Genomic DNA, 26,994 nt, shown 5'->3' with positions numbered 1-26,994 from the left:
ACAACTGAACAGCAAAACAAAAGGTTCAGATAGATGCAAACAAGATGTGCTGTTGGGCCTGGGTAAAGACACCAAAATGGGAAATGGAATGAACACTTTGGGAAGAGCTAATAGTCATTTTGTCTGGAACGAGAAATGCATAAAGAGGAAGAAAGAACAGGAGAAGGCTGGAAAGGGAGCAGACCGTGGAGGCTCCAGAGGTTGTATGCTCATCCTGGAGGCAACCAAATCTCCTCCCCATCTCCCAACTCTGGATATTTTTGAGCCAGGGAGGTATGGGCAGGGCTCTGCCTGGATTACTTTGTCAGCTCAGGGGAGGATGAATTGGAGAAAGAAGAGAGAATAGGAGCAGGGAGATGAATTAAGAGGCTATGGCAATAGTAAAGGTGAGAGGTGATGAGAGCCTGGCCAAGGGAGGCCATGTGAGCAGAGGGGACGGAATATGTAGGAAAGGGGCTGAAGTGGGAGAAGAAACAAGAATTGGTGACCAATCAGCCATGGACAGCAGGAGAGGGAATGTCAAGGCTGAATCCAAGGCTCCCTACCTGGGGTACTGAGTTCGTGGTGTGCTCCTCAACAGAAGGAGGGAGGCCTAGAGAAGGGTCAGATTGGAGAGAAAGACAAGGACTTTTATTTTACAATACCTCTGAGATGCCTGTGGTATATGCAGGGCGTTCCTCAGGGCCTTTCTGCATTTTTTTATTCTCTCAGGTAAGTAAAGAGCCACCTTTCCTGTGCCCTTATGAGTCTTGTTTCCACCTTGTCACAGGCAACTGCATCTCAGAAGGGGTGTCCTTTCTGAACAGGATCCAGGGAGATGATGTTCTGATTCCTCTGGACCCAAAAGTAGGAAATGAGACCCAGAGGATTAGATTGTACTTGGAATCTAAGAATCTGCTCCTACTCACCATCTATCTAGGGGAGAACAATTCAAGCAGGATCATTTCCCAGAAGGAGTATGAAGGGAGGCTGTTTGCCCCTGATGATAACTCTCTGCAGTTAATGAATGTGACCTCTGAAGACAGTGGATGTTATGAAATTCACACATCATCAGTCTCAGGAGACATACATACTCAGAAGTTCAATTTAACTGTCTTTGGTAAATGAACCACTTGCCCCCTTTTGGACCCCACCCTGCTTTCACACACTTGTACACTTTTAAAAGCTTCCTTCTACTCTTCCTCTTTTAGACCTTTCCAAAACCCATCTTCTCCTCTAACTTTGTCACTTAGAAAGGGAAGGAGGGGTTTTTTCCTTACATAAGTGGAAAGTAGAGGACAGAAACCTGAGGGTTGAAGGCCCACCCGTGAGAATGAATGGGACTGACTGAATTACAGACCTACCTTCCCTGGAGAACCACATAAAGGTTACTAAGCTACTCAGTCACTCAGTCCTTCCTCAGCCCTCCCCCTGGGAATTTCTCTGGACTGAAGAGCAATCCCTGAAGGCTGAATGTGCCCCTGAAATAGTGAGGCAGGGACAATGTCTCTTTCTGGGTGTCCCCATTCTGATGAGAGAGAGGAAATGTGATGTAGTGGGTAAAGAAGTGGAGTAGAGGAAGATGATTGGTGCTTACTAGGAGAAAAGGAAGGCTTTCTGGGGAGAAAATGGGGGACAATTGAAGGAATTTAGCAAATACTGGCACTCTAGAAGAGAGACACTCCAGGTACTGCCTATTGTCATGTTTTATTCATAGCTTATCTGGTCATTTCTGTTTCTCTGCCTTCTGTTCAAACCACGTAGGCCCTTTTCTCTCTTTATTACCTTTCTTTCCATACTTCCACACCCCCACTTTCCTGCTCCTTTTTTACCCAAATGTCAAAAAGTTCTGTAAGGAGTAGAATCTCTGCTAGTCCCCCTTTCCTATTCCCTTCTCCCTCCCCTTGCTTCCTTCATATATTCCCCTTTCCAAGCTTCTATCCCATTTCTCAGTGACACATTGATGCTGAGTGATCCTAACTTATTTTTTTAGAGACTGTAAGTTCAGACTCTCACATGAACTCCTGGATCAGCTTTGTCATCCCAACCCTACTATTGGTAGTCGTGATAGCAGTGTGTGCCTATCTACAAATAAGATGGAAAATCCTTAACAAAATAAAAGGTAACCCGAGGACAAGAGAGATTATGACTGTACTGGGGTAATGGGGCTTGGGCAGAGAATTGTAGTGGTTTTGCCTTTTGGAGAAGTGAGGGAAGAGATGGGCCCTGAGTCCTGTGTATTCTTATCAGAGGCCTAGCTTCATGGCAGGGATATGACCAGCCTGCTCCTGGACACCTCTCTTCTCATCTCCAGGCATCTACAGAAGAAGAAGAAACATACCACCAGTACCAAACCACAGGGAGGAAAGAAGTCTAGAGGAGGGATGTGCACTTGTCCAGATGTCTTCCCTTTTAGATCAAGAAACACAGACAAGTGCAAATCAAAACAACTCTGAGGTACCACATCACACCTATTGGCCAACATGACGAAACAGGAAAATGGTAAATGTTGGAGAGGATGTGGGAAAATTGGAACACTAATACATTGTTGGTGGAGTTGTGAAATGATCCAACCATTTTGGAAAGCAATTTGGAACTATGCTCAAAAGGCTATAAAACTGTGTAAACTCTTTGATCCAGCCACTACCACTACTAGATCTGTATCCCAAAGAGATAATAAAAAAGGGAAAAGGACCCACATGTACAAAAATATTCATAGCAGCTCTTTTTGTGGTGGCAAAGAATTGGAAATTGAGAGGATGCCCATCAATTGGGGAATGGCTGAGCAAGTTGTGGTATATAAATGTAATGGAATACTATTGTGTTATAAGAAATGATGAACAGGCTGACTTCAGAAAAACCTGGAAAGACTTATATGGTCTGATGCTGAGTGAAGTGAGCAGAACCAAGAGGACTTTGTACACAATAACAGCCACGTTATGCAATGAACCCTTCTCAGCATTACAAGGATCTAAGACATCTCCAGAGGCCTGGGGATGGAAAATGCTGTCCACATCCAAAGAAAGAACTATGGGAGTCGAATCGCTATCACTTATTTTTACCTTCTGTTGAGTTTTGTTTCATATTTCTGATGGTTCCTCCTATTGGTTTTAATTTTCACTTACAACTTCACTAATGTGAAAATATGTTTAATGGGTATGTAAATGTAAAGCCTATATCACATTCTGTGCCGTCTTGGGGAGGGTGGGGGGGAGGAAAAGGGAGAAAAATTTTCAACTCAAAAGCATAAGGAAAAAAATAAAAAGAAATTAAAAAAAAAAACACAAACAAGGACACGGGTAAGACAGCTCCTTGCTAGCCGTTTATAAATATAGATATAGAAAGCAAAGGCAAGAGGGGTAGGCAGAGAGAAGATGATCTTGCCTCTTGGTCTCCGTTTTATTCCTTTGATTTTTCATCTTCCAACTCATTTACATAAGTTTGGGGCTTAAAAAGCTAAGGGTGCCCTAATGCTGAGAGCCCTTGACACTTTCCTGGAAGGGCATCCTCTAAATGGACAGTGATATGGTGCACTTGAGCCATCAGAAAGTAAGTAGTAAGCCCCAAGAAATTCTAATCCTAAATAAGAGGTGCCTCTAATAAAGATCTTATCCCTGGTGATCAGGAAATCAAAATGAGAGAACAGCATCAAGTCTAAAGTAACTAGGTATACAGGATAACTGTGTTTCAAAGTGATTGGCACCTGGGTCAAGACATCTCGTTGTGGACAGGAAATGCCCATTTTAGCCAAGGCTGGTAAAATGATGGATTCCACATTATTGGGGAAAATCCTCTAGGGTTTTTTCCCTCTGGTGTCATCATTTGGTGTCTGAGGGCTCTCTTGCCTTTTAAAAAAAGCTGTGCTGGGGGAAAAGGTCTCTGGGTTGTAAGCTGAAAGATCAATGGTGGCAGAATCCAGTCTTCCTCCTATTGAGAAAGAGGGAGCAGCTGAGCTGAAGATTCCAGCTTGAGCCTGGAGCTGAAGGCAGATGGGAGCCTCAGATCCCAAAGTGCTAAAAATGCTGAAAGAGAAAGCTACCTTAGCAGAGCCCCTGAGATCTTTTAAAGGCAAGTGTGTGGTTTTCTGACAAGTGTATGATTTTTGATTAATGGCTTGACAATATGAAGGTCATTTATATAGAACTCTCTGTCCAGTAGAGCCTTGTCAACTACAGTCACAGAAGAACATGAAGGAGTGATGCTGGCCAGAATCTGCACACCACAAGAGAGTAGCCCAGACAGCAGCAGCACAACAGCATAGACCAAAGGCATTTCCCCTGCACTGTTGGAAGCTTGTGCACAGATGTCCTCTACGTGTGTGATTCTCCCTAAGTGTCCTCACTTCCCATTGAGGGCGTATATTGGTGGCAAACTCTACCTCAGATTTCTAGGAGAAATGTCCTTATTTCTCTCTTTACTGACCTCTTGGATGGTATTCTGCCCATTATCCTCATTCCCCTCTCTCCTACCAGAACTCCATCCTCTGAATGCTGATCCCTCACAAGCGAGCTTTCACTTTTTCTTGTCTAGAAATAGACCCTCAGGCCATTTCTTTTTTTCTTTGCTTTTTTTTAAAAAAATAAATAATAATTTATTTAATTTTAGTTTTCAACATTCACTTCCATAACATTTTGAGTTTAAAATGTTCTCTCCCTCCCTCTCCTCCACCCTTCCCAAGATGACGTGCAATCTGATTCAGTCTCTACTTACATATTCATATCATATTTTCACATTACTGATGATATAAAGAAGAATTACAACTAATGAGAGGAACCATGAGAAAGAAGAAACAAAAGAAAAGGAGAGCACACAGTATGATTCCATCTTCATTCAAACTAGTTCTTTCTCCAGATGCGGATAACATTTTTTATAGTCAGACTTTTTTTTTTTTGCCCAGTTTGCTCATGATCCCAGCCAGTTTCTTGAGTTATAAACTCTTTATTAAGGTAGGAATCTGCTTCCAGTGTAGAGAATGTACTGTCCCAAGCTTTGGGGGTTTTGTGTGGCTGTTTTCAGAGATGTTTCTAGGGACCTGTAAATTTTCTGTTCTTCCAAGGTGGTACAAGCAAGTGTTTACTCCTTTCCTAGCCTGTGTTCTGGTCTGAGTGACCACAAGCCTTCTTTTCTGCCTTGGAACTGTGAAGAGGATTCCATCTCCACTACCACTACAAGCTCCACCACACCAACACTCCTTGCCCCAGGATGGCCACCCAGAACTATGACCCAGATCCAAGCACAGGCAAAACAAGACAATTCTTCCTCACCACCAGCAAAGAGATCCCTGCAATGCCCTTCTGATCAGCCACTTGATTTCCCCCTCAGTCTGGGGGCAGAGCTCAGGAAACAGCCATCTCTCCTGGGATGTGTCTGGACTGGGGCTGGGACCAAGCTTCTCTCTCACCAAGGTCACAGACTTTTCCTACTGACCTTCTAAGTTGTCTTTGGCATCTTGGGGATGAGAAGTCTGGAAACCACCACAGCTGCCCCTGATTCAGTCCTCTGATGCCTGCTCCAGGTTCACTGGCCTGGTCATTAGTTGCACACCCACGCTGACTGCACTCCTCTCCCAGCCTTGCATGATAGACCTTTCCAATCAACCATTCAGGTTGTCTTGGGCTGGAAATTTGTTTCACTCTGTCTTTTTGTGGCTTCTGCTGCTCTAGAATTTGTTTAAAGCCATTTTTTACAGATATTTGGAGGGTTTGGGGGGAGAGCTCAAGCAAGTCACTGCTTTTACTCTGCCATCTTGGCTCCACCCCTTGGATGGCATTTTCTGTCATGAGTCTTTTGGAGTAGTCTTAGATCCTTGCATTGCTGCGAAGAGCTAAGTCTATCAAAGTCAGTCATCACACAATGTGGCTGTTACTGTGTACAATGTTCTCCTAGTTCTGTTCATTTCACTCAACATCAGTTCATATCAGTCCAGGTTTTTCTGAAGTCAGCCTGTTCATCATTTCTTATAGCACAATAGTATTCCATTACATTCATATACCACAACTTGTTCAGCCATTCCCTAACTGATGGACGTCCCCTCAATTTCCAATGCTTTGCCACCACAAAAAACTGCTATAAATATTTTTCTACATGTGGGTCATTTTCCCGTTTTTCTGATCTCTTTGGGATACAGACCTAAAAGTGGTATTGCTGAGTCAAGGCCATTTCTGACCAGCTCTACACCAGGCCACAGAGCCCTTTCTCTATCTACCCCATTCCAGTTCTTCTTCATGTATTGTCTTCTGCCATTACATCTAAGTTCCCTGAGGACAATGTGAATACCAAGACAGACCATGGTATCCCAAAGACCTCACTTCAAATTCTGCCTTAGCACTTAATAGCTGTGTGGCTATGCCATCCCTCTACTCAGTAAACTGCAGTGGTTTTGTATTACCACCAAAGTTACACATCAGTTTCACTGTTTGGCATTAAAAGACCTTCACAACCTGACCCCCTTTCTAATCTTCTTATGTTTCACTCCCCTCTGAGTACTCCAGGACCCAGTTCACTGGCCTTGTTGTTCCTTACACACAAAGCTCTTTCCTGGCTCTGTTCTATTTCAGGCGGTCTCCTATGCCTGGAATACTTTCCCTCTTCACCTCTACCTCCTTGCTTCTCTGACCTCCTTCAAATCTCAGATTAAATGGCACCTTCTGCATGCATACACTCCCTACGTCAAGACACTTCCCTTTGAGACTACCTTTCATTTCTGTAGTATCTATCACATATTCATACACAGAGTACCCTCTTAGATCATTATCCCAGAGCCAGGCTAGCTGTATCAACTCCTGAGGGTTCTAGAGGGTATCCCTCAAGGGGTAGGGCTATGAACCCTTGGGCTTCTATGGGCTGAAACCTCACAGGTTTTCTTTCCCCTCACACTGTTAACTACTAGTGAACTTGAGCTTTTACAGAAGGATAATTTCCTTGAAAACATAGCAAGGAAACAAATATAAATATTTCCCCCATACACCTTTGGGGCACACTCTCCCCAATATTAGTCTGTAGAAAGGGTAGACTCAGACTCAGAACAATTTCTAAACAGCATTGTTCCCACCAAGGTCATGTCCAAATTCATCTAATGCTGGCCGGGTCACAAAGATCCTGAGGTTTGCTCTTTCTTGCCAGCTGCAAGACTAGCATTGACTCAACTCCCAAATGACTCACTCTCCTTATGTTTTGAAACTCACAAGCTTGTCACCTCTAATCTTCCACAATTGCCAAAGTAGTTTCCTGAACCCCAGGTCTGACCTTGTTGCTCTTCAGTCATATTTCAGTCATGTCCAACTCTTCATGGCCCCATTTGGGGTTTTCTTGGCAGAGATACTGCAGTAGTTTACCATTTCCTTCTCCAGCTCATTTTGCAATGAGGAAACTGAGGCAAACAGGGCAAAGTGACTTGCCCAGGGTCACACTGCTAATAAGTATCTGAAGGCAGATTTAAACTCAAGAAGATGAGTCATCCTAATTCCAGGCCAGGGCTCTATCTACTGCACCAGCCTAGCTTGTAACCCCTCTACTCCATAAATTCCATTAGACTCTCTATTACATCTAGAATTAAATATAAACTCCTTTGTTGAGCATTTAAAGCCCTTGACAACCTCATCCCAACCCATCTGTCCAGGTTCATTATACATTCCTACCCTTCCACACACACACTCTGTAGTCCAGTCTAACCAACCTTCTTACTGCTGCTCATGCACAATATTCCCTGTGTCTCCACGCCATTACGATGGCTATTCTCCATAGTTGGAATACTCTCTGTCTTCACTTCGACCTCCTTGAATCCCTGGTATCCTTCAAGACTCTGCTTAAATGTCACCTTCTCCATCATCTACCATCCTTTCACCTCCTAGAGCTTTCCCTAACAAAACTACCTTATATTTGTTTCCTGTGTCTTTTGTATACACATACATGGCACACAAAACAACGTGTGCTTTGTCTCATATGACAGAATAGAAACTTCTTAAGGGTAGGAACTTGCTCACGTCTGCACCCCCCTCGCCACCACCCTCCCTCGCTCTCTCTCCACCTCGCACTTGCCCCTTCCTCCTGGCTCTCCCTCGTCAGACCCCCAAACCCGGAAGCCTACTTGCACTCAAAAGGCGGGAAGAGGAAGAGGAAGAGTTTTGCAAACCCTGCCCCGCCAAAGCTTAACACACAGCACACACTGAGGACCTCGTTTACGTCGGGGAACACTGTGGGGAGACGCCCCTGGAAAGAAGAGCACTTTGGCCATCCAGGGACTACCAGCGCTTGGGGTCAGACACTAAAGGCGGCTGAGCTGCGGTCAGTCCGAGGTGAGGTGGCGAGGCGAATTGTCGGGGGTCAGTGAGTGAGCTGGCCCCGGCCGGGGAGCGGACTGGAGGGGGACCCGGCTATCCTGTCCGCTGGGGGGGAGGGCCGGCGCAGGAAACGAAAGGGCAGTGGCCCGGCGGGCCGGGGGTGGCCGCAGCAGCCGGAGGGGAAGAACCCTTTCCCCCAGTCACACCTGCCCCCCGCCGCAGAGCGGGACGGGGTCCAGAGGCTGTTTTGGTCCTGAAACTAGTGCCAACAGCAGCCCCTCTTTGGGTTCTTGGGATCGCAGGCTTAGAGTTCCTCAACAGAACTGGAGAGGACCTCAGGACATAGTGACTCCCTCATTTGGCAGAGGAAGAAACAGGTCTATAGAGATCAAGTGAGTTGCTTAAGGGCATACAAAGTATTCATCAAGGCCAATTTGAACCTAGGTCCTTTGCTTCTAACTGAACTCTTCCTGAGTTCAAATCAGGCCTCAGACATTTAGTAGCTGTGTGACCCTGGCAAGTCACTTAACTGTTTGCCTCAGTTTCCTCATCTGTAAAATGAGCTGGAGAAGGAAATGGCACACCATTCCAGTATCTTTGCCAAGAAAACCCCAAGATGAGGTCATAAAGAGTCTGACACAGCTTCAGCTGAATAACAACAACCTCTGACTCCAGAACTAGTGCTCCTTCCATTGGACTACACACTGGTATGGTGACCTTAGAAATCATCCTAAGCTGGACTCCACTTTTTTTGTTTTTTGAGAATGAGTCTCCCTCTCTTTCTTAGGTTGGAACTGGACAAGCCACTCATGGGGGGATCCCATACTGATCAGTATAGGAGCATTAGCATACTCCATGTTTTCTGATGTGAGCTGGTTTGGCCCTCCCTAGTCAACTCAATGGCTCTCCACTCCCAGGGCTCATCATATTAGTGCCAGATTTACCTGGCAGGGGTAATGATCACATGATCACAAAGATGGTTTCCCCAGGATGAGGCTTATCCATTGCACTCTTGATGGACTGACCTCTACAATTTCCCCAAATGCTTTCCTTCTGGGCCTCAGTGGCCTCCAGAGACTTCAGATGAAGAATATATCCTACCTAGAGCTATAGACTGATTGATCTCAAATACATCAATTATTGTGCATTCTCTTTGGCCTCTGACCAAAAATTCTCTTTTCCCTCAAACTTTTTTTTTACACCTTTACACTCTTTCCAGACTCTGTTTTTCCTAGTAGGCTTACCACCAACTTCCTTACTCTGCTAATTGGCTTCCAAGGCCCTTCAATTTCAGAGCTGATTTCTTATTTGTAACTCCTGGCTCTTCTTTACTCTATGTAAAGAAGCAAAAGGGATCTTGACATAGTGAATAAAAGTGACACTTGGAGTTAGTAACACCTGGATTTAAATCCCACCTCCCCCCTCCAAAACACTGAGCAAGTCTTTTACCCTCTGTCAGTCTCAGTTTCTTCATCTATAAAATTATCATAATAATGCCCATAAACTTACTCCCCTGGGGTTGTGATGAGATCATGTATGCAAAGGGCTTTGCAACTTTTAAAGTGTTTAATGTTAGCATTTTTTGTTAACAATAATTGATAGTTATATTTTGAAATAATGTTTGAATTTCTCAGGTTACTCTGTATGACTATTCTCATACAGTTAATCATTTTCTAAGTTTTTAAGTAGCTGTTTTTTAAAAAAATGCATCATCGAAGTGTTAACTAGCCATTGTGGTTTAGGCACACAGCACAAAGGTGCTTCAGAACAAGACACAGAGTAGGACTGGGAATGAATGAATGAATGAATGAATGAATGAATGAATGAATGAATGAATGTAAAAAATTTTTTATTAAGTTCTTACTATGTGCCAGGGCATGGTCTTTAAAAAAGAAATCTAGCCAGTGAACCCCCAGGTTGCTTAGGTAGATTTCAGCCATCAGAATTTGCCTTTTTTGGGGCTCAACACCTTCAGGTAAAGGCATGATACCCCATGAGGGGCTTCCCCACCTCCTCCCACCCCCGTTTGATTTCTTTTAAAGGGGCCTTCCTTGACTCAGTTCTTAAACAGGGCTATTCACTGAATGGGGATTGCCTTACTCAGTGTGAGAACTCAGAAAGATCTTAGCTTAAAAAGTCCAAAGTCTCCTACTTTATCCTGGGCCATCTTCAGTCATCCTGATCTATATCTGGCCACTGGACCCAGATGGCTCTGGAAGATAAAGTGAGGCAGGTGACTTTGCTTAGCCCTCCCTCACTCAAATCCAATTCAATTGCAAATTATGTCATCATCTCCCTGATGTCATGGTCCTCTTTGAGAATGAAGGATAAACCTCAAGCCAGACTTAATGTGGATACCTGATCACCTTAGCCTACTGTATTTGAAAACTCTTGAGCTCTAGCATTCCAAGAGTTCAGCCCCCTCAGTAGCAGGAATTAGAGGCATACTCCAACACACTTGGTCAGATCCCATTTTTGATAGAAGAAGAAACAGAGGCCAAGAAACCTTGCAACATTCACACAATTTTAAGTGGGGGAACCAGAATTCTAGTCTAGGTTTTTTGCTAAAAATCCAGTTTTCTTCACGTGGTACCATGCTACCTCCCACAGGCCTGGATAAAATATCCCACTTTGGTGAGTACTGGGGCAGGAGAAGGTCAGGATGTTGGATTTCTTCCTTTGCTGGGTCCTTAGAGCTCTTGGTAAGGCTCTTCTGTCCTTTCTAGAAGGTACCTTCAAGGAAGTAGGTAGTTCAAAACACTCATTGAGAGAAATAAAGACATTTAAATAAGTGGAGAAATAGTAATTGTCCATGGAAAGACCTTGGCAATGGAATAAGTGATAATAGTGACTGATTTTCCAGGGCTGTACCAAACAACCAAATGATTATTTTGTAAAGTTAGAGAAAAAAGTAATACCAAAATTACTCTAGAGCAAGTGTCAGACCTTGGGCCAGCAACCCTCCCAAATAAATGAAAATAGTACAGAACATAGATAATGCTAATATGTTGTTTTCTAAGTCAACATTGTGATTTTTATGTAGACTTTAGTGGCCTCATTTCTATTTGAGTTTGGTACCTCTGAACTAGAAGAACAAAAGATCAGGAATATCAAGGGTAAAAATGAATGAAAATTGAAAGGAAGGGGGCCTTACCAGTGTTAGATCTCACACTATACTACAGAGCAGTAATCATCAAAATGCTGTGTTACTGCTTAAAAAATAGAAAGGTTAATCAGTGGAACAGATTAAGTACATAACATACAGAAGGAAACAGCCTCATAGTGTTTGATAAACTTCTGTCTCCAGCCACTGGGTAAGCATTTACTATTAAACAAAACACTTCTGGGAAAACTGGATAGCAGTTTGGCAGAAGTTAGGCATAGACATCTTACACAGTATAAAATTATATACTCCAAATTTATACACTACGTAGACATTATAGGCCACATCATATACAAATTAGAGGAGAAAATATGAACATAACTTTTACAACTAGGGATAAAGAAGAATTCTTGACCAAAGCAGGGATAGAGGAAAAATAGACATTTTTTAACATAGAAAATTATTTTTTCTTTTGCAAAAACAAAAGCCATGCAGATAAAATTAGAAAGGAAACAAGTGGCTAGGGAAAATCTTTGCATTATGTTCTGTCTCTGATAAAGACATCATTTCTAACACATATAGGAAACTGATTCAAATTTACAAAAATAAGAATCGTTCTTACATATAATACAAGGAACATATATAGGCAGCACTCAGAGGCAGAAATCCAAACTATCAATAGCCATATGAAAAGATGCTCCAAATCACTAATAATTTGAGAAATTAAAATTAAAGCAACTCTAAGGTAGCACCTCACACCCATGAGATTGGAGGGATTGACAGACAAGGAAAATGATAAATATTGGGGGGACTGTGGGAAACGAGGCAAATTCATACACTATCAATGGATCTGGTTTAGTCTTTCTGGAAAGCTATTTGAAGCTATGCCCTAAAAGTTCTTAAAGTGCACATAAGCTTTCACCGAGTGATGCCACTACTAGATCTATTTTATTATATAATGACAATGACCTGGAAGTTAAGGTGGTGTTTATCAATTGGGGAATGGTTGAACAAATTATGGAATGTGGGTGTAATGGAATACTGTCATGGAATGAGAAATGTTGAAGAATTTAACCTGATACAAGGAACAATTTCTACAGTCACAACATTGTGGAAAATAAAGAAACAACTCTGAAAGACTTAAGAACTCTGATCAATGCCACAACCAATAATTCCAGAGGACTGATGAAGAAGCATAAGGGATGATGGAATCAATTTGAAAAATAAGACATACGTTTTCAGTTATAATCATTCTGTAAATGTGTTTTGCTTGACTGTATTTGTTAGAAAGTTTTATTTTAAGGGAGAGGAGATCTAAGGATAGGGAAGGAAGGAAGGCAAGAAAGGAGGGAGAAAGAGCAGGTAGGAAGGGAAGGAGAGAGGGAGGAAGAAAGGAAAGAGGGATGAAGGAAGAGACAGGGAAGAAGGAAGAAAGAAAGAGCAGGACAGTTTTTAAAATTACATTTTAAATTTAATTATATGCCTAACAAGAAAAGCAAGTTACACATAACAGAAATTCACAATTTCTGTTCAATGTTTATAGAAATTGTTTTACTGTTTGATTTTTATTAAGAATTTTTTAAAGTCAGAAAATGACAGTTCTTGGAGGGGCTATGGAAAAAACTGATATTCTGGTCACAGCCAATGTGGGAATCTCTTTTATTTGAGCGTGCTTTTGTGTTACAAGGTTCTAATTTGCCTTTTATTTTATTTTTTATTTCTCTAGTGAAACAGAAGGGAGGTGGGAGTGGCAAGATAGATAAGAATGCCGCGGAAAGGAAAGGAAAGGAAAGGAAAGGAAAGGAAGGGAAGGGAAGGAAGGGAAGGAAGGGAAGGGAAGGGAAGGGAAGGGAAGGAAGGGAAGGGAAGGGAAGGGAAGGGAAGGGAAGGGAAGGGAAGGGAAGGGAAGGGAAGGGAAGGGAAGGGAAGGGAAGGGAAGGGAAGGAAAGGAAAGGAAAGGAAAGGAAAGGAAAGGAAAGGAAAGGAAAGGAAAGGAAAGGAAAGGAAAGGAAAGGAAAGGAAAGGAAATAGAAACAAAAGTGTCATTGAAATGTTTTATTTTGTTTAATGCAGAGTATAGAAAGCCAGAGGGAAGAACAGGCAAACAGGATACTTTTGAAAGTTACCTGTTGAAATTATTACATTCATACTTCAGAAGAAAGACAAACTACACATAATAGAGTTTCTCGGTTTTGTGTACAATCTTCTTTGCAGGAATAAATAAATACCATTTATTAAAGTAGAAAGACAACAAAAAAATAATATGTACTTGGTAGCTAGTCTTGGCATGTGACTTGATTGTACCAGGCAGCTCATTGTCTGGGGCTAATTGCCAGGCCTAGTTATTGTTATTACCAATATTCTCCCCCCTCCTCAACTTAACAGTATTTTTTTTCCAATTCCATTAAAGAAAGTTTTCAACATTCACTTTTATAGGATTTTCAGTTTCAGATTTTTTTCTCGTTCCCCTCCCCCCTTCCCAAGACAGGAAGCAATCTGTTATTGTCTATATGTGTACAGTCGTATTAAACAGATTTCCATATTAGTCATGTTGTGAAAGAAGAATGAAATGAGAGAAAAACCACAAGAAAGAAAAAAGAGAGAGAGAGAAAATAGTATGCTTCCCTCTGCATTCAGACTGGATATGGATTATTAGCTACATTCTCAAAGAATATTCAAGAATCATCCCAGATGATCTTGAATCCTGTATTTGCTGTCAAGAAGTTTATTGCCTACTACAGTTGAGATACAATATGGACACAGATGACATGAAATACATACAAACTTCCATAAAGTTATTTCAAGTAATAAAGAACACTAGTAATTGTGGAAAACAGGAAAGTCCTAAGATAGGAGGTGACCCCCTAATTGTGCTTTGAAGAACACTAGGGATTCTAAGAGGCCAAGGTTAGGAGTGTTGGCATTCCAGTTCTGGGGGCCAAACTGGGTGACTCCACAGACACAGGAGATATATCACATATGGGGAATATCTAGCAGGACCATTAGAGAGAATGCATGAAAAGGAGTAATAGTTGGAAAACTGTGGGAGCCAGATTGTGTGGAAGGTCTTAATTACCAGGCTAGGATTTTTGTCTTTTTCTCAGCAGTAATAAGGAAGCATTAACATTTTTGAGAAGGAAGCTGTAGGAGTGTAGGACAAGTCCCACCATACCAGGAAGGTATTCAGATTCTAAAAAAGGAAGCTGAGGGCAGCTAGGTGGTGCAGTGGATAGAGCTCTGGCCTTGGAGTCAGGAGGATGTGAGTTCAAATCCAGTCTCAGACACATGACACTTACTAGCTGTGTGACCCTGGGCAAGTCACTTAACCTTGATTGCCTCACCAAAAAAAAGCAAAAAAATAAAAAAAGAAGCTGACTATGCCAGAATGGTATATACACATATGTGTGTGTGAATATATGTGTGTATATATATATATATATATGTATATATATATATATATATGTTTGTGTGTGTGCGTATATATGTGTATATGTGTATATATATATACATATATATGTATGTATATACACACATAGACACACACATATATTTATATTTTTAGGATTAATTAGGTTGTTAAAGGGCAATTTACTCATGAGACTAGCCCTCTGGCAGGGACAGGACATAGGGGTAGCTCCCTGCACCCACCCTAGGCCAGGTGAGGTATTATATAGAAAAAAAAAAGTTTAGTGTCAGGGGTGGCCCAGAATCACTCATAAGTGTTCTCACGGGATTGTTGGGTCTCCTTTTGCTGTTTACCTTGACTTCAGGTAGTTCACATTCTCTTTGAGACTCAAGGTGACATTCTTGGGCTCTGTCTACCACCACACACTCTACTTCTCCTACCTGCTCATACCTTCTTTCAGACACAATTTCCACAAAGTTGCCCAAGGAGTGCACAAGTGGTTTTGTTAGCATAAAGGTGACAGAGGACCCCAACACTGAATTACACTGAAGACATAATCTGCAGCAGCAATACAAGCATAGGCAAGAAAACAATATAACCAATAGAAAAATTAAGACAATTGTTCCAGTGTTCTTCCGTTGCACCCCTAGGGAGGAGATGAAAGAATCTATAGCAGGAGTGGGAAACCTGCGGCCTTGAGGCCACATGTGGCTCTCTAGGTCCTCAAGTGTGGCTCTTTGACTGAATCCCAACTTCACAGAACAAATCCACTTAAAAAAAAGGATTTCTTCTGTAAAACTTGGACTTAGTCAAAAGGCCACACCCAAGGACCTAGAAGGCCACATGTGGCCTCCGGGCCTGATGTATAGCATCTGGTGGTTGTTCTAGGACATTAATTTAGGTTTTCATATGTTTTAGAAACTTGGTGGTATTATTTGATTCATCAAGGCTAAGGGCACAGCCAGTGGTTTGTATTATAGCACATGTTCTGCCTTGGGAAGTGGTCAAGATGTCTAGTGCCATTTTATTTTGCAATACCATTTTATGGATTTGTGTTACTTATAGCGTTAAAAACCTCAGTGCCTCAACACAATAATTAAGTGCACTTTGTATAAAATGTGTAAACGCTTCTACTTGGGTCTTTATAAGTTCTAATCAAATACTGTATAATCCAATGACATACAATATATTATAAGGTAGTAATCAGGGTTTTCTTAGCAAAGATACTGGAGGGGTTTGGCATTTCTTTCTCCAGTGTGTTGTGTCCTCATTTTACAGATGAGGAACTGAGGCAAATAGGAGTTAAGTGACTTGCCCAGGGTCACACAGCTAGTAAGTGTCTGAGGCCAGATTTAAATTCAGATCTTCCTGACTTCAGGCCAGTGTACCACCCAGCTGCCTATATACATATATACACATATGTATATGTATGTATATGTATACATGTGTGTATGTATAGATCTTTCTCCCCATATAGGTATGTGTACATGTGTGTTATATGTGCTTGTGTATATATACACACATACATACATGTATGTGCAAAAGGCATTCCCCAATAGATTAATGCTCAAAGGATATGAGTAAACTGTTCTCAAAAGAAAAATTGCAAAGTATTAACAACCACAAGAGAGAATGCTCCAGATCACTAATAAGAGAAATGCAAATCAAAACAATAATAATAGTTAGCATATATATAGCCTTTTAAGGTAGCTAGACAGTAAAGTAGAAAGAGGCTGGGCCTGGAGTCAGGAAGGCCTGATTTCAAATGTGTACCAAATGTGCTAACGGATAAACATAGCTAATAAATAAACGTTCCCTTCTCTTCTCAAGGTTTGCAAAACATTTTACAAATATTATCTCATTTTGTCCTTATAACAACCCTGTGAGATAAGTGCTGTTATTATTCACATTTTACAGATGAGGAAACTAAGGCAGAGAGGTGTTAAGTTATTTACCCAGGGCCACGGGCCAGATTTTAACTCAGGACTTCCTGACTCCAATCCAAGGATCTATCCACTGTTCCACCTAGCTACATATAACAGCCCTGAGGTTTCACCTCATACTCAGCAAATTGAGAAAAATGACAACAAATGTGTCTAGTCAATGCTGGAGGGATTTGAGAAGATAGACTCATTAGTGCATGGTTGGTGGAGCTGCCAAGTAGTACAACCGTTTTGGAAAGCAATTTGGAATTATGCAAATAAAGTGACTGAAATACCCATACACATTTGACCCAGAGTTTCCATTGCTAGGATTCTACCCCATAGAGGTATAAGAAAAATCCCTATATATCAAAATATTTATAGCAGCACTTTTTGTAATACCTCATCCCCCTCCCCCCAGAAAAAGAGGAAGCAAAGTACATAACCATCAATAGGGGAATGGCTAAACAAATTATGATGGTGGTTGTGGTTACTGTTGTTGCTGTTGTTAAGGAGCAGCTAGGTGGCACATTGGTTACAGTGCCAGGCCTAGAATTAGAAAGACTTATCTTCCTGAGTTAAAATTTGGCCTCAGACACTTACTACCTAGATGGCTGTGGTCAAGTCATTTTATCTTCTTTTCCTCAGTTTCCTCATCTGTAAAATGAGAAGGAAATGGCAAACCACTCCAGTCTCAAAGAGTCAGACACAGCTGAAATGATACAAATTATGATATATGAATTTATCAGAATATTACTGGGCTACAAGAAAGATAAAAGTGATGAATACAGGGAATCGTGGAAAGATCTATAACATGAATTGATCTAGTGTGAAGTAAACAGAGCAGAGAAAACAGTACATGAAATATGTTTGATATATGAAATAATGTTAGAAATATGAAAGAAAACAGTCTATGAAACAACAACGTAAACAGTTAACAACCACCAAAAAACTCTAAAGTGAATGTAGTAAAAATTACAAAGAACAAGCCTGTCTTAAAAGGAAAAGGGAAAAGACAGCCCCACCTCACCCCTGTGCAGAGATAGAAGGTTCGCAAGAATTGTACATTTCACTTACTATGAGACTTTTTCAATGTATTGGTAATTTGTGCTGATTTTTTTCTTCTTTTCCTTTTTTTATCTTTAAAAGTACTGGTTGTTATATAGGAAGATTCTCTGGGACAGGGAGAGGAAAGGATACTGGGGAAATTGTGATGATGTAAAAAACAAGTCATCATTTTTTAAAAAAGTAAAATCTGTTGAAATTGCTTTGAGGTGATGGGTCAATCTCACTTCCACTGGTGGGCTTGACATTCTCGATTCTATTTGTCTTGCCACAAAGTCTATCTTATTGGATAAGACTTACTGGACCCTTGGGTCACCACAGAGATGAAAAAAGATCATTTAGAAGCAAGGGCCACATTCAGAAGCTCATTGCAACCCTCACAATGCTATGTAAATGCCAACTGCTGAGAGACAGCTTGGTAGAGTGGCTAGGAAGCCACTCATGGAGTCAGGAAGATCTCTGTGCAATTCCTGAATCTGATACGTACTGGCTATAACACGAGGCAAGGCACATACTCTCTCAATGCCCCAAGCAACACTCTAAGGTTGCACAGTAGGTAATAATCACTGGTAATTCCCTATACCAAGGAAATCACAGGTCCAAAGACTAAACTTAGTCCATGCATAATCAGAGCTTCATGGATGACATGGTGGTTTTCAAAATATGTGATGGTATAAAACTAGTATTTGGTTTGGAAAGTTTGTATCGTTCACACCTAGGGCTCCCTAAACTTGTTCCCTCTTCCTTGTTCTACTCCCTCTTTTAGTGGTCCCAGAAAACACAAATATATTCTCCACAGATTGTCATGCAAGGAGGGAGTAGGTATTTGTTATTTTCTTGTTGGGGACAGGGATAAAATCTTAGGCCTTTGAGACTAGATCCAGGGACTGTGGCTTTTTATTCAGTCATTTTCAGACTTTTTCTGACCCGATTTGGGGTTTTCTCGGCAAAGATACTGGAGTAGTTTGCCATTTCCTTCTCCAGTTCATTTGACAGATGAGGAAACTGAGGCAAAGGAGGTTAAGTGCCTTGCCCAGGGTCACACAGCTAGTGTTGAGGGTGGATTTGAAATCAGGAAGATGATGAGTCTTCCTGATTCTAGGCCCATCACTCTGGGCATTATGGTGCCACTTAGCTGCCCCAATCTGATCTCTAGTTATATTTATCAGCTAAGAGAACACAATTTATCTACTCCCTAGATTTCCACCAGTGCTTTTTTTTATTTATTTATTTATTTAATAAGACCCGTGATTTTATCAGTGTAAGGGGTTCCCAGAGGGGAACTTAACCTACCCCCCAAAAAAAGGATCACCCCTGTAACTTATAGTCTAAGAGAGCTGTCTACAGCACTTGGCAATTAAGCGACTTGTGCGAGGCCAAATGGCCAGCATATGTCCGAGGCAGAACATAAACTTCCTGACTCCAAGGCTAGCTAGTGACTTCAGCAAACTACCTCAGTTTCCCCTGGGTCTTTGCAGAAAAGCCCTGTGAGATCTATGAACTCAGAGATCCAGTGGAGTTCTGAAGCGTGGCATAAGAGGCCTGATGGAAGAGACGTTTTTTATCAACATTACAGCAGGTCCCAAAAGTCTTAGAGACTTTTATGCTATACAGTGTGTCAAAAGCCTTAATGCAATTTTGAACTATTGCAGCTTATTGTTTTATAGGGTTTAGCAAAAAAAAAAAAGTGCTTAAAACAGCCCCAAGTCCTTTTCTCAGCAATACAAGGATCTAAGACAATTCCAAAAGACTCATGATGGAAACTGGTATCCATATCCAGAGAAAGAACTGTGGAGTCTGAATGCAGATCGAAGCATACTATGTTCTTTTTTTCTTCTTTCTTGTGGTTTTTTCCTTTTGTTCTGATTCTTCTTTCACAAAATGACTAATTTAGAAATATGTTATGATTGTACATGTACAGCCTATATCACATTGCATACATTCTTGGGAAGGGGGGAAGGGAGGGAAAGCACAAAATTTAGAACTCAAAATCTTATAAAAAATAAATATTGAAAACTAAAAATTAAATAATTAATTGATGAATTAATTTTTTAAAAAAATTTAAACTCTCCAAAGTCTTTTTTTTTCAAGGCTTGGCCATGTTGAATATTTATTTATACTGATGGTTAAAAAACACTACTAGCTTCCACCCTGGTAAATACTAAGAGCACAGTTGCAGAGTCACACTCATATCTATAGGGGGAATAGATAAGAAGGGTGGGAGAAGGGAAGAACTGATGAAGGTGGGCCTAGAATTGTAAAGAAGGTCCAAGATCCTCAGAAGGTCAAGAGTACCAGGGCTCAAAACCAAGAATACCACTCATCTGGATGCCACTTCTACCAGATCAGACCTTCAGCTCAGCTCTGGGTTTACCATTTTTGTTGTTTTGAGTTTTAAATAAACTAATATAGATGGAAGAGCAGTGTTGGCATTGCACCCTTGTTTACTACCATTACATTACCACAATGAGTTTGATTCCTTTTTATATCTAACAAATCTTCCTGAAAGATCTGATAGCAGTATATGCAAAGATGAAATATACTCAGCTCCTTACCCAAGAATGGAAGAGTGCTGCCCCTTTCTCTCACTATGCCTAAGGTGTTACATCTGGATCCTCTTGGGCTCCATCCATCCCTCTGCACCCATCACCGTGCTGTCCTACTCCCTGTGGAGCTGCAACTTCTTTAATTGGGGCTCAAGACCAGGTTGGTTCAGGTTTACTCCAGGAAGCTCTGGGACATGTGATCTTTAGTGGTTCTTTCTGAGGATACTAGAAGGGGCAAGGTCTTCTCCCTTATATAAACTCATGTTAAAGAGGGAGCAAATATTTTTGCAAAGACACCAGGAGATGAAATGGTCCTATACACGGAAAGACTCTGGCCTATTGGATAAGTGGAGCTTTAAACAGGTTGTGAATGGCACTGGAACAGTGAGAACCACACACAAAGCTTTCCACACCCCTGAGGCTGGATGTAGCTGACCTATCTTTGGCTAAAACAGCTGGCAAGAATGAAACATGCCCCAAAAGGGCAGATTCAGGAATTCCTGCTTTCCCTCCAGTGTAATCAAACAGACATGTTCCACGTCAGATGGAGCTTTCTTCTCTCTGTGGTGCTGCCCTTGGTGTTATTTCCCGGGGGCAGAGGCAGCTGGTGTTACTGCTGTCAAAGCTGGAATAGAGGATTGTACTTCCTGATTTCCTGTAGAAGCTTCTCTTTGTCTTTGTTGGCACAGGCTAATGCTTGCTTCATGGCTAAAAGTTCCTTCTGTAGGGTGGACACCTTCTTCACCTGCTGTCAAAAGAGTATTCCTGTAGGTAATCCAACCACCTGTTCCTCTGAGTGTTGCTTTTTGTCATACTGAGGTCCTTCTGATGAAGGCTTGTCCTGGGCAGCAACTATTATGTGGAAGACACCATCATCATCCTGCCTCACCACAATATGCTCCAGGGCCAGAGTGACAGGGACAGGTCCTGGGGATGTGGGGTAGATTGAACAGGGGGGAGATAAACATCCTTCAAGGGGATGCTCATGTTCAACAGTTCAGTTTGCATAGGGATAAGAATGGGGATCTCCCCCCCTCCAAGAAGGGGCCCAGGCCAGTGAGCACTGAAGGCAACAATTCCAGACTGCCGTCATGGAGCAAGAGATAAAGGAAACCACTCTCTGAAGCCAGGGGAGAGTGAACAGCAGCACAGTGTGCTACCTTGAATTGGAGGCCCACAGCTGGCTTGGTGTGTGGCTAGTCTTCAGAACTGGAGACTCTGGGCACTGTCGTGCAGGAACTGCCAAAGCCTCACAATGCCTGGCAGCTGTAGGGTTAGTTCCTCTGACTGCAGGGCCACAGCAAAGTCCTGATTTATGCTTTAATACCAAGAGCCACCTGGCGTACCTTTAGGATCAGAACTGATACTGGCTGAAGAATGGGTCTCTCTTGCTAGGTGAAACTGAGCTATTCACCTTTGGAGATATTAGGCCATGATCATGTACTCTGGGGCTCTCTTGATTACTACTATCATCCAATGCTGGTGGGAGTTGTTCTGGAGGTATTAATTCCAATCCAGACTCAGATTCCAAAAGGATTACAAAACTATCACTTCCATCACTGTCCATGAAAGCCTATCTTCAGGGCCACCACCATTCTGGGAGACACCGTCAAGTAATTGCCGGGACACTGTCCTTTTTATTGAGAAGTGATGAAGCTTGGCAGCTTCTCCACTTGCTGAGGTTCCTCCCTCCTCCACCTTGGCCATGGGCTCCTTGGCTGGAGGAAGGAATAACATTTTGTGCATCATAGAGGTCATCTGATCCCTGCCTAGGCTAAAGGCATCTTTGGTCAATGAAATGGCTTCCTTGATGGAGGTCCATGGTGGCATGAAGGGCCTCCTTGGTTGCATCCTTGGTCAAATGTATAGCTTTGGCCAACTCTTCCTCAATGTTCTTCATGGGATTCACTTTGGCCTGATCACTCAGAACTGTATCCCTACTCACCACCCATTACAGTGTGCCAGATAGGTTAGATACCAGGGTTTTGCTCAATTTTTTGGTCTGAAAGGATTCCATGGATTTATAAATCTCTTCATGAGCTTTGTCTCCCAACTGGTCCAGCAGTACTCCATTACTATGGGAGAGATCTGTTCTGTTCTGTAAAGTACCCACATTTTCAATGCTATTGTCTTCCAAGACCTTTGTTGAACTTAATGGACCCCTATCTGAGGAAGCATCACACTTCAGCTCTGAATCTATGAAGCTAGCGGTCTCTGAGCCTGCAGAACCAGCCTCTCCAGTTGGAGTGGCTGGGTGCAATGCTAAGGAATCAGGATCCCTATGCAAACTGTCTGGCATGGCAAGGGAGACCCAGACATAGCTTGGGTGAGCCAACTGCTCCTGAAGACTCTAAAGTACCTCCCGCAGTTGGAGCAGGGCCAAGTAGTGGTAGTGGTTCAGCCTCACTGGAACATGGGAAGAAGAGTGTATTAACACATGAATATCTTCTATAGCCTCCATTTCCATTGTGGGCCCAACTGTCCTAAGTCTTTAGAAACACCCTATATATTAACAGCTATGACTTGAGTACCAAAAAAAAAGTAGAATAAAAGGAACTGAATGGTTGAGAAAAGAGGTTAAATGAGCTAGAGAAGGAAATGACAAACTGCTCCAGTATCTCTGCCAAGAAAACCCCAAATGGGGTCACAACGAGTCAGATATGATTGAAAAATAACTGAACAGACAAGAATCTCCCAGGATGAGAAGGGGAGGACCTGTTGTCTCCATCAATGGAGTACCTATACAGGAATGCCTATGTCCTTGAGGTCATTCAGTTACTGAGGTCTTAAGCTTTGAGAGGCAGCTGGTTTGTAGAGGAGGAGAGCTCCAGGACCTGGGTTCAGTTCTCAGCTCTGGTAACTACTCTGTGACTTGAGGCAAGTTAGCTCTCCTCTGCAGGTCTGTGTAAAATAAGAGGATTCACTAAGTCTCCTTCCAGCTCTTATCTGATCCTATGATACCACAATAGGAACAAATTGCATTCTGGTCTATGTGTTATGCCCTCTAGGCATCTAGATGGTTCAGTGCACAGAGTGCTGAAGTCAGGAAATCTCGCTTCAGTTAAAATCCTGCTTCTGACACTCACTAGCTGTGTGAAGCTGGACACGTCACCTCATCTCTCTGTGACTCAATTTCTTCAGCTGCAAAATAGGGAGAATAATTGTGCCTACCTCCCAACCCTATCTCACAGGGTTGCTGTGAGGATAAAATGAGATAATGTGAGTAAAGCCCTTTGTGAGCCTTAAAGCCGTATATAAATGCTAACTATCATTACTATACGTGATAGCTATCTTTTAGGTGATAAGCTCCATGAGGCCAGGAACCAAGGTTTGTTAATCTTTGTAGATTCCCCAGCACCAAGCACCTGCTTTGCACATAGTAAGAGCTTTATTAAATGGTTGTTGAATGAATGAATGCCTTCTGAATGACTCTCTCTCTTCCAACACAGGCACTCAGAAGAAAAGAGCCAGGAACTCTTGCCACACCGTGGATGGGATTGTTGAGGGAGACATTCTGCTCGCACTGAATGTCTCCCAAGGGACAGAAATCCAAGAGATTGAATGGAGGTTTAATTCTGAGAAGCTTCAGCTGCTCTCCCTTCAGCCTGGGAGCCACTCTTTTCTTTGGTACAGCCCCTTGGACAGATACAAAAAGAGGCTGGATGCCATGGATAATGGCTCCCTCATCATTAGGAATGTGACTCTCAAGGACAGTGGATTGTATGAGGCTCGGGTCTTACTCATTTCTGGAGTGTTCAATGTTCATTCCTTTGCCCTCTCCATCTATGGTAAATATGGCTCCAAAGGCTAGGGAGCCTAGAATCATAGCACCCCAGAGTTGAAAGGGACCTCAGTGGTCATCTAGTCCAGGGCTTCTCAAACTTTTTTCACTCATGACCCCTTTTCAAGGTTCAGCTGCTTTTGTTGATGTTGTGTGGCCTGAGAGTCTACACAATGCAAAGTGCCCACGCTTTGTGTTCAGAACCAAGGCTGCAGTGAAATCCTATTGCAGTGGGAGAACATTTCAGAGTGGTAAGAATACCAAAGCCAGAGTCCTTCCAAGCAGGGCTTTATTGTAGTAAAAGCAAAGGGAACCAAGCAGCTCAGGATACTGGTTGGTTGGGTGAAAGAGGAATGGGGACTTGCTTATATCAGATCTGAAGGGGGAGTGACTTATGGAAATTGCTATGGCATAATCTTTGTACTATGCAAACAAAAAAAAAAGACTTATGCCTGTGCTTCACTGAGTCTTCTGAGTAGCTATCATGAAATAGCTCTACTTTCACTCTCGAGAGTCCCTTCATTATCATATTCATGAGATGTTAATGGAGGCTTTGACATCACATGAGTTATTATCTGGCACTGAGGAGTCCTATTGCTCTTTCCAGGTCTTAGGAAAGTCCTTTGACCACAAGGTTGCTGGTGATAGGGTGGGCTACAGAATGGTGAGGTTGCCTATTCAGCATATGGGGGAAGTAGTTGTGTGTGCAGCAGATGGGGGAAAGAGCTGAGAATATAGGGGAAAGGGTTGCCTAATCAACATGTAGGGGAAAGATGGGGCCTCACTTCTCTGGGGGAAAAATAGGACTTTGCTGTTCCTACTCCACCAGGAGGCAACATGGGCAAGAGCTGCCAGAAACACCTCAGATTCATTACACATTTGATTATTAAATAATTTCTGGCATTCAGAATTTTTGGTGTTCAAAAACCTTTTACTTTTGCCACATTTGGGGGTCATAACCCACAGTTTAAGAAGCACTGATTGTAGTACAACCTGTAACCTCAGGGAAATCCTTCTGCAGCATCCCAGGCAAGTAGTCATTCTATCTCTGATGAAAGACTTCCCTCACCACAGAACTCATGACCATGTCCTGACTCACTGCAAAGTAGCTCTGCTGTGAGGTTTCTTAGAAGCTATCCAGAATGAATCCTTCTCTACTCTCTCTGAACTCCATTCCACAGTCTTTGGCTTGCATAATGGACAAAGAACAGCTTGTCTGTACTTGTTCTGTTCTGTTTTGTTTTAGATAGCTAGGTGGATAGAATCCTGGACTTGGGAGTCAGAGAGACCCGAGTTCACATGTGGGCTCATAGACTTCCTATGTGTGTGACTCTGCTGATGCTGCTATGACTAATTTTTCTTCTTCTATACTCCTGTCTTTATTCTCCTCCTATTCTCTTTTTTCATCTCTTGGGAGTAAATTGCCCAGACTAATTCCCACCCATCATCCCAACCAGCCTGAACTGTCTCCTATTCTACATGGCCAATTCTCTGTTTTTCATCCAACAGAGCCTGTGAATGTGTACTCCTGCCCCTTGAAGTGGATTCTCCTGTGGAAGAGGCTTGTCCTCCTTGGGATCCTCTTGTGGACACTGGGCAGCAGGTTCACCCTGGACAAGGGGCAAACTGAAGAGGGCCCAGCTAAGAAGCTCCAGGTCACCAAGCCCCACCACTTCGACTAGGAAAAGACATGTCATTGGTCAACAAACAATGATGGAAGCCCCCATCCCCTCCTACTGTTAAAAAAGAAATCAACATACTGAAACCAACCAGGACCCTCCAGCCATAATTTGCATGCTTGGCCAATGGATAGAGCTACCGTTTGGCCTCCCTCTACTCATGCCAAGGCTAACAAGAAAGGCTGAGAGGTCTTCCTCCCCCTGATGTGGCAGATTACAGAGTTAATAGTGTTAGAATCATTGATGTATTATCCTCCAGGCTGCTGGGACCTCAGGGTCAGTGAGGGAGGTGTCTCTGCCCACAAGAAGAAGCTGGTCAGAAGAGTAAAGTCATACCTGACTTTGTCCTCCACCAAGGCATAGTCCTAAACAGACACGAACCTTCTATTTTATTCACGATTTCCCTTCTGCCTTTATGTCACAGGGCCTTTTCTATATGCCCAAGTCACCAAATTATATTTTAGGTCTTGATAATGATGGCATAATTCCATCCACCTGCATGTTTCATTCTCCTAGAACTGCCCAGCAGTCACCTCACAGAGCTCTGTGTCCCTGGGCAAGAATGAGATTCATAGGAATGACTTCCATGAAGTCTTCTTAGCAGCCTTCCATTATGAAGCTATTAGCTCCATGGTGGCAGGAACCCTGTATTATCTAATATTTCTGTATTACCAAGTACCCACCACAGTGCTTTGCACATAGTAGGAGATTAAAAGTTCACTGCTTAACCTATCCAGATATATTCTCTCACAACCTATAATAGGTACTGGTTTTTTGTTGTTGCTGCTGTTCATTCATGGTCATATCCAACTCTTTGTGACCTCATTTGGGGTTTTCTTGGCAAAGATACCGCACTGGTTTGCCATTTCCTTCTCCAGCTCACGTTACAGAAGAGCATCTGAGGTGAACAGGGTTAAGTTCCTTGCCCAAGGTCTCACAGCTAGTAAGTGTTCAAGACCAGATCTGAGCTCAGAAAGATGAATCTTCCTGACTTCAGGCCTGGCACTCTATTGGCTGTGCTACCTAGCTGCCTCTACTGGCTCACTACTCAGTTACGGTGAGAGTAATTTTGGGGTGGGACCCCAAATCAATCAAACCATCCAGCTTCATTTAAAATAGTGTGAAGATGCTAAGCCCTGTTATATTTATCAGATGAGAATATATCTTAATTATGCACTAGGTGTGAACAAGGCCTAGGTATGACAGAATGAACTCCACTTGACACCAACCTGGA

General features: G+C 42.4%; 1 protein-coding gene across 1 annotated transcript; it reads left to right on the top strand.

The window, feature by feature from the left end:
* Nucleotides 1-371: 371 nt before the first annotated feature.
* LOC144457697 (uncharacterized) lies at nt 372-26,492 on the top strand. The gene is made up of 5 exons (XM_078155762.1): nt 372-422; nt 712-846; nt 7,928-8,273; nt 23,750-24,088; nt 25,591-26,492. The coding sequence occupies exons 1-5, from the start codon at nt 372-374 to the stop codon at nt 25,761-25,763; spliced, it is 1,044 nt and encodes a 347-aa protein (XP_078011888.1). The 3' UTR covers nt 25,764-26,492.
* Nucleotides 26,493-26,994: the final 502 nt, after the last annotated feature.

Source organism: Phascolarctos cinereus, unplaced genomic scaffold (genome assembly GCF_003287225.1).
Source record: "Phascolarctos cinereus isolate Bilbo 61053 unplaced genomic scaffold, phaCin_HiC Scaffold_5;HRSCAF=322, whole genome shotgun sequence".
NCBI lineage: Eukaryota > Metazoa > Chordata > Mammalia > Diprotodontia > Phascolarctidae > Phascolarctos > Phascolarctos cinereus.
This window is presented reverse-complemented; position numbering and strand designations above follow the sequence as displayed.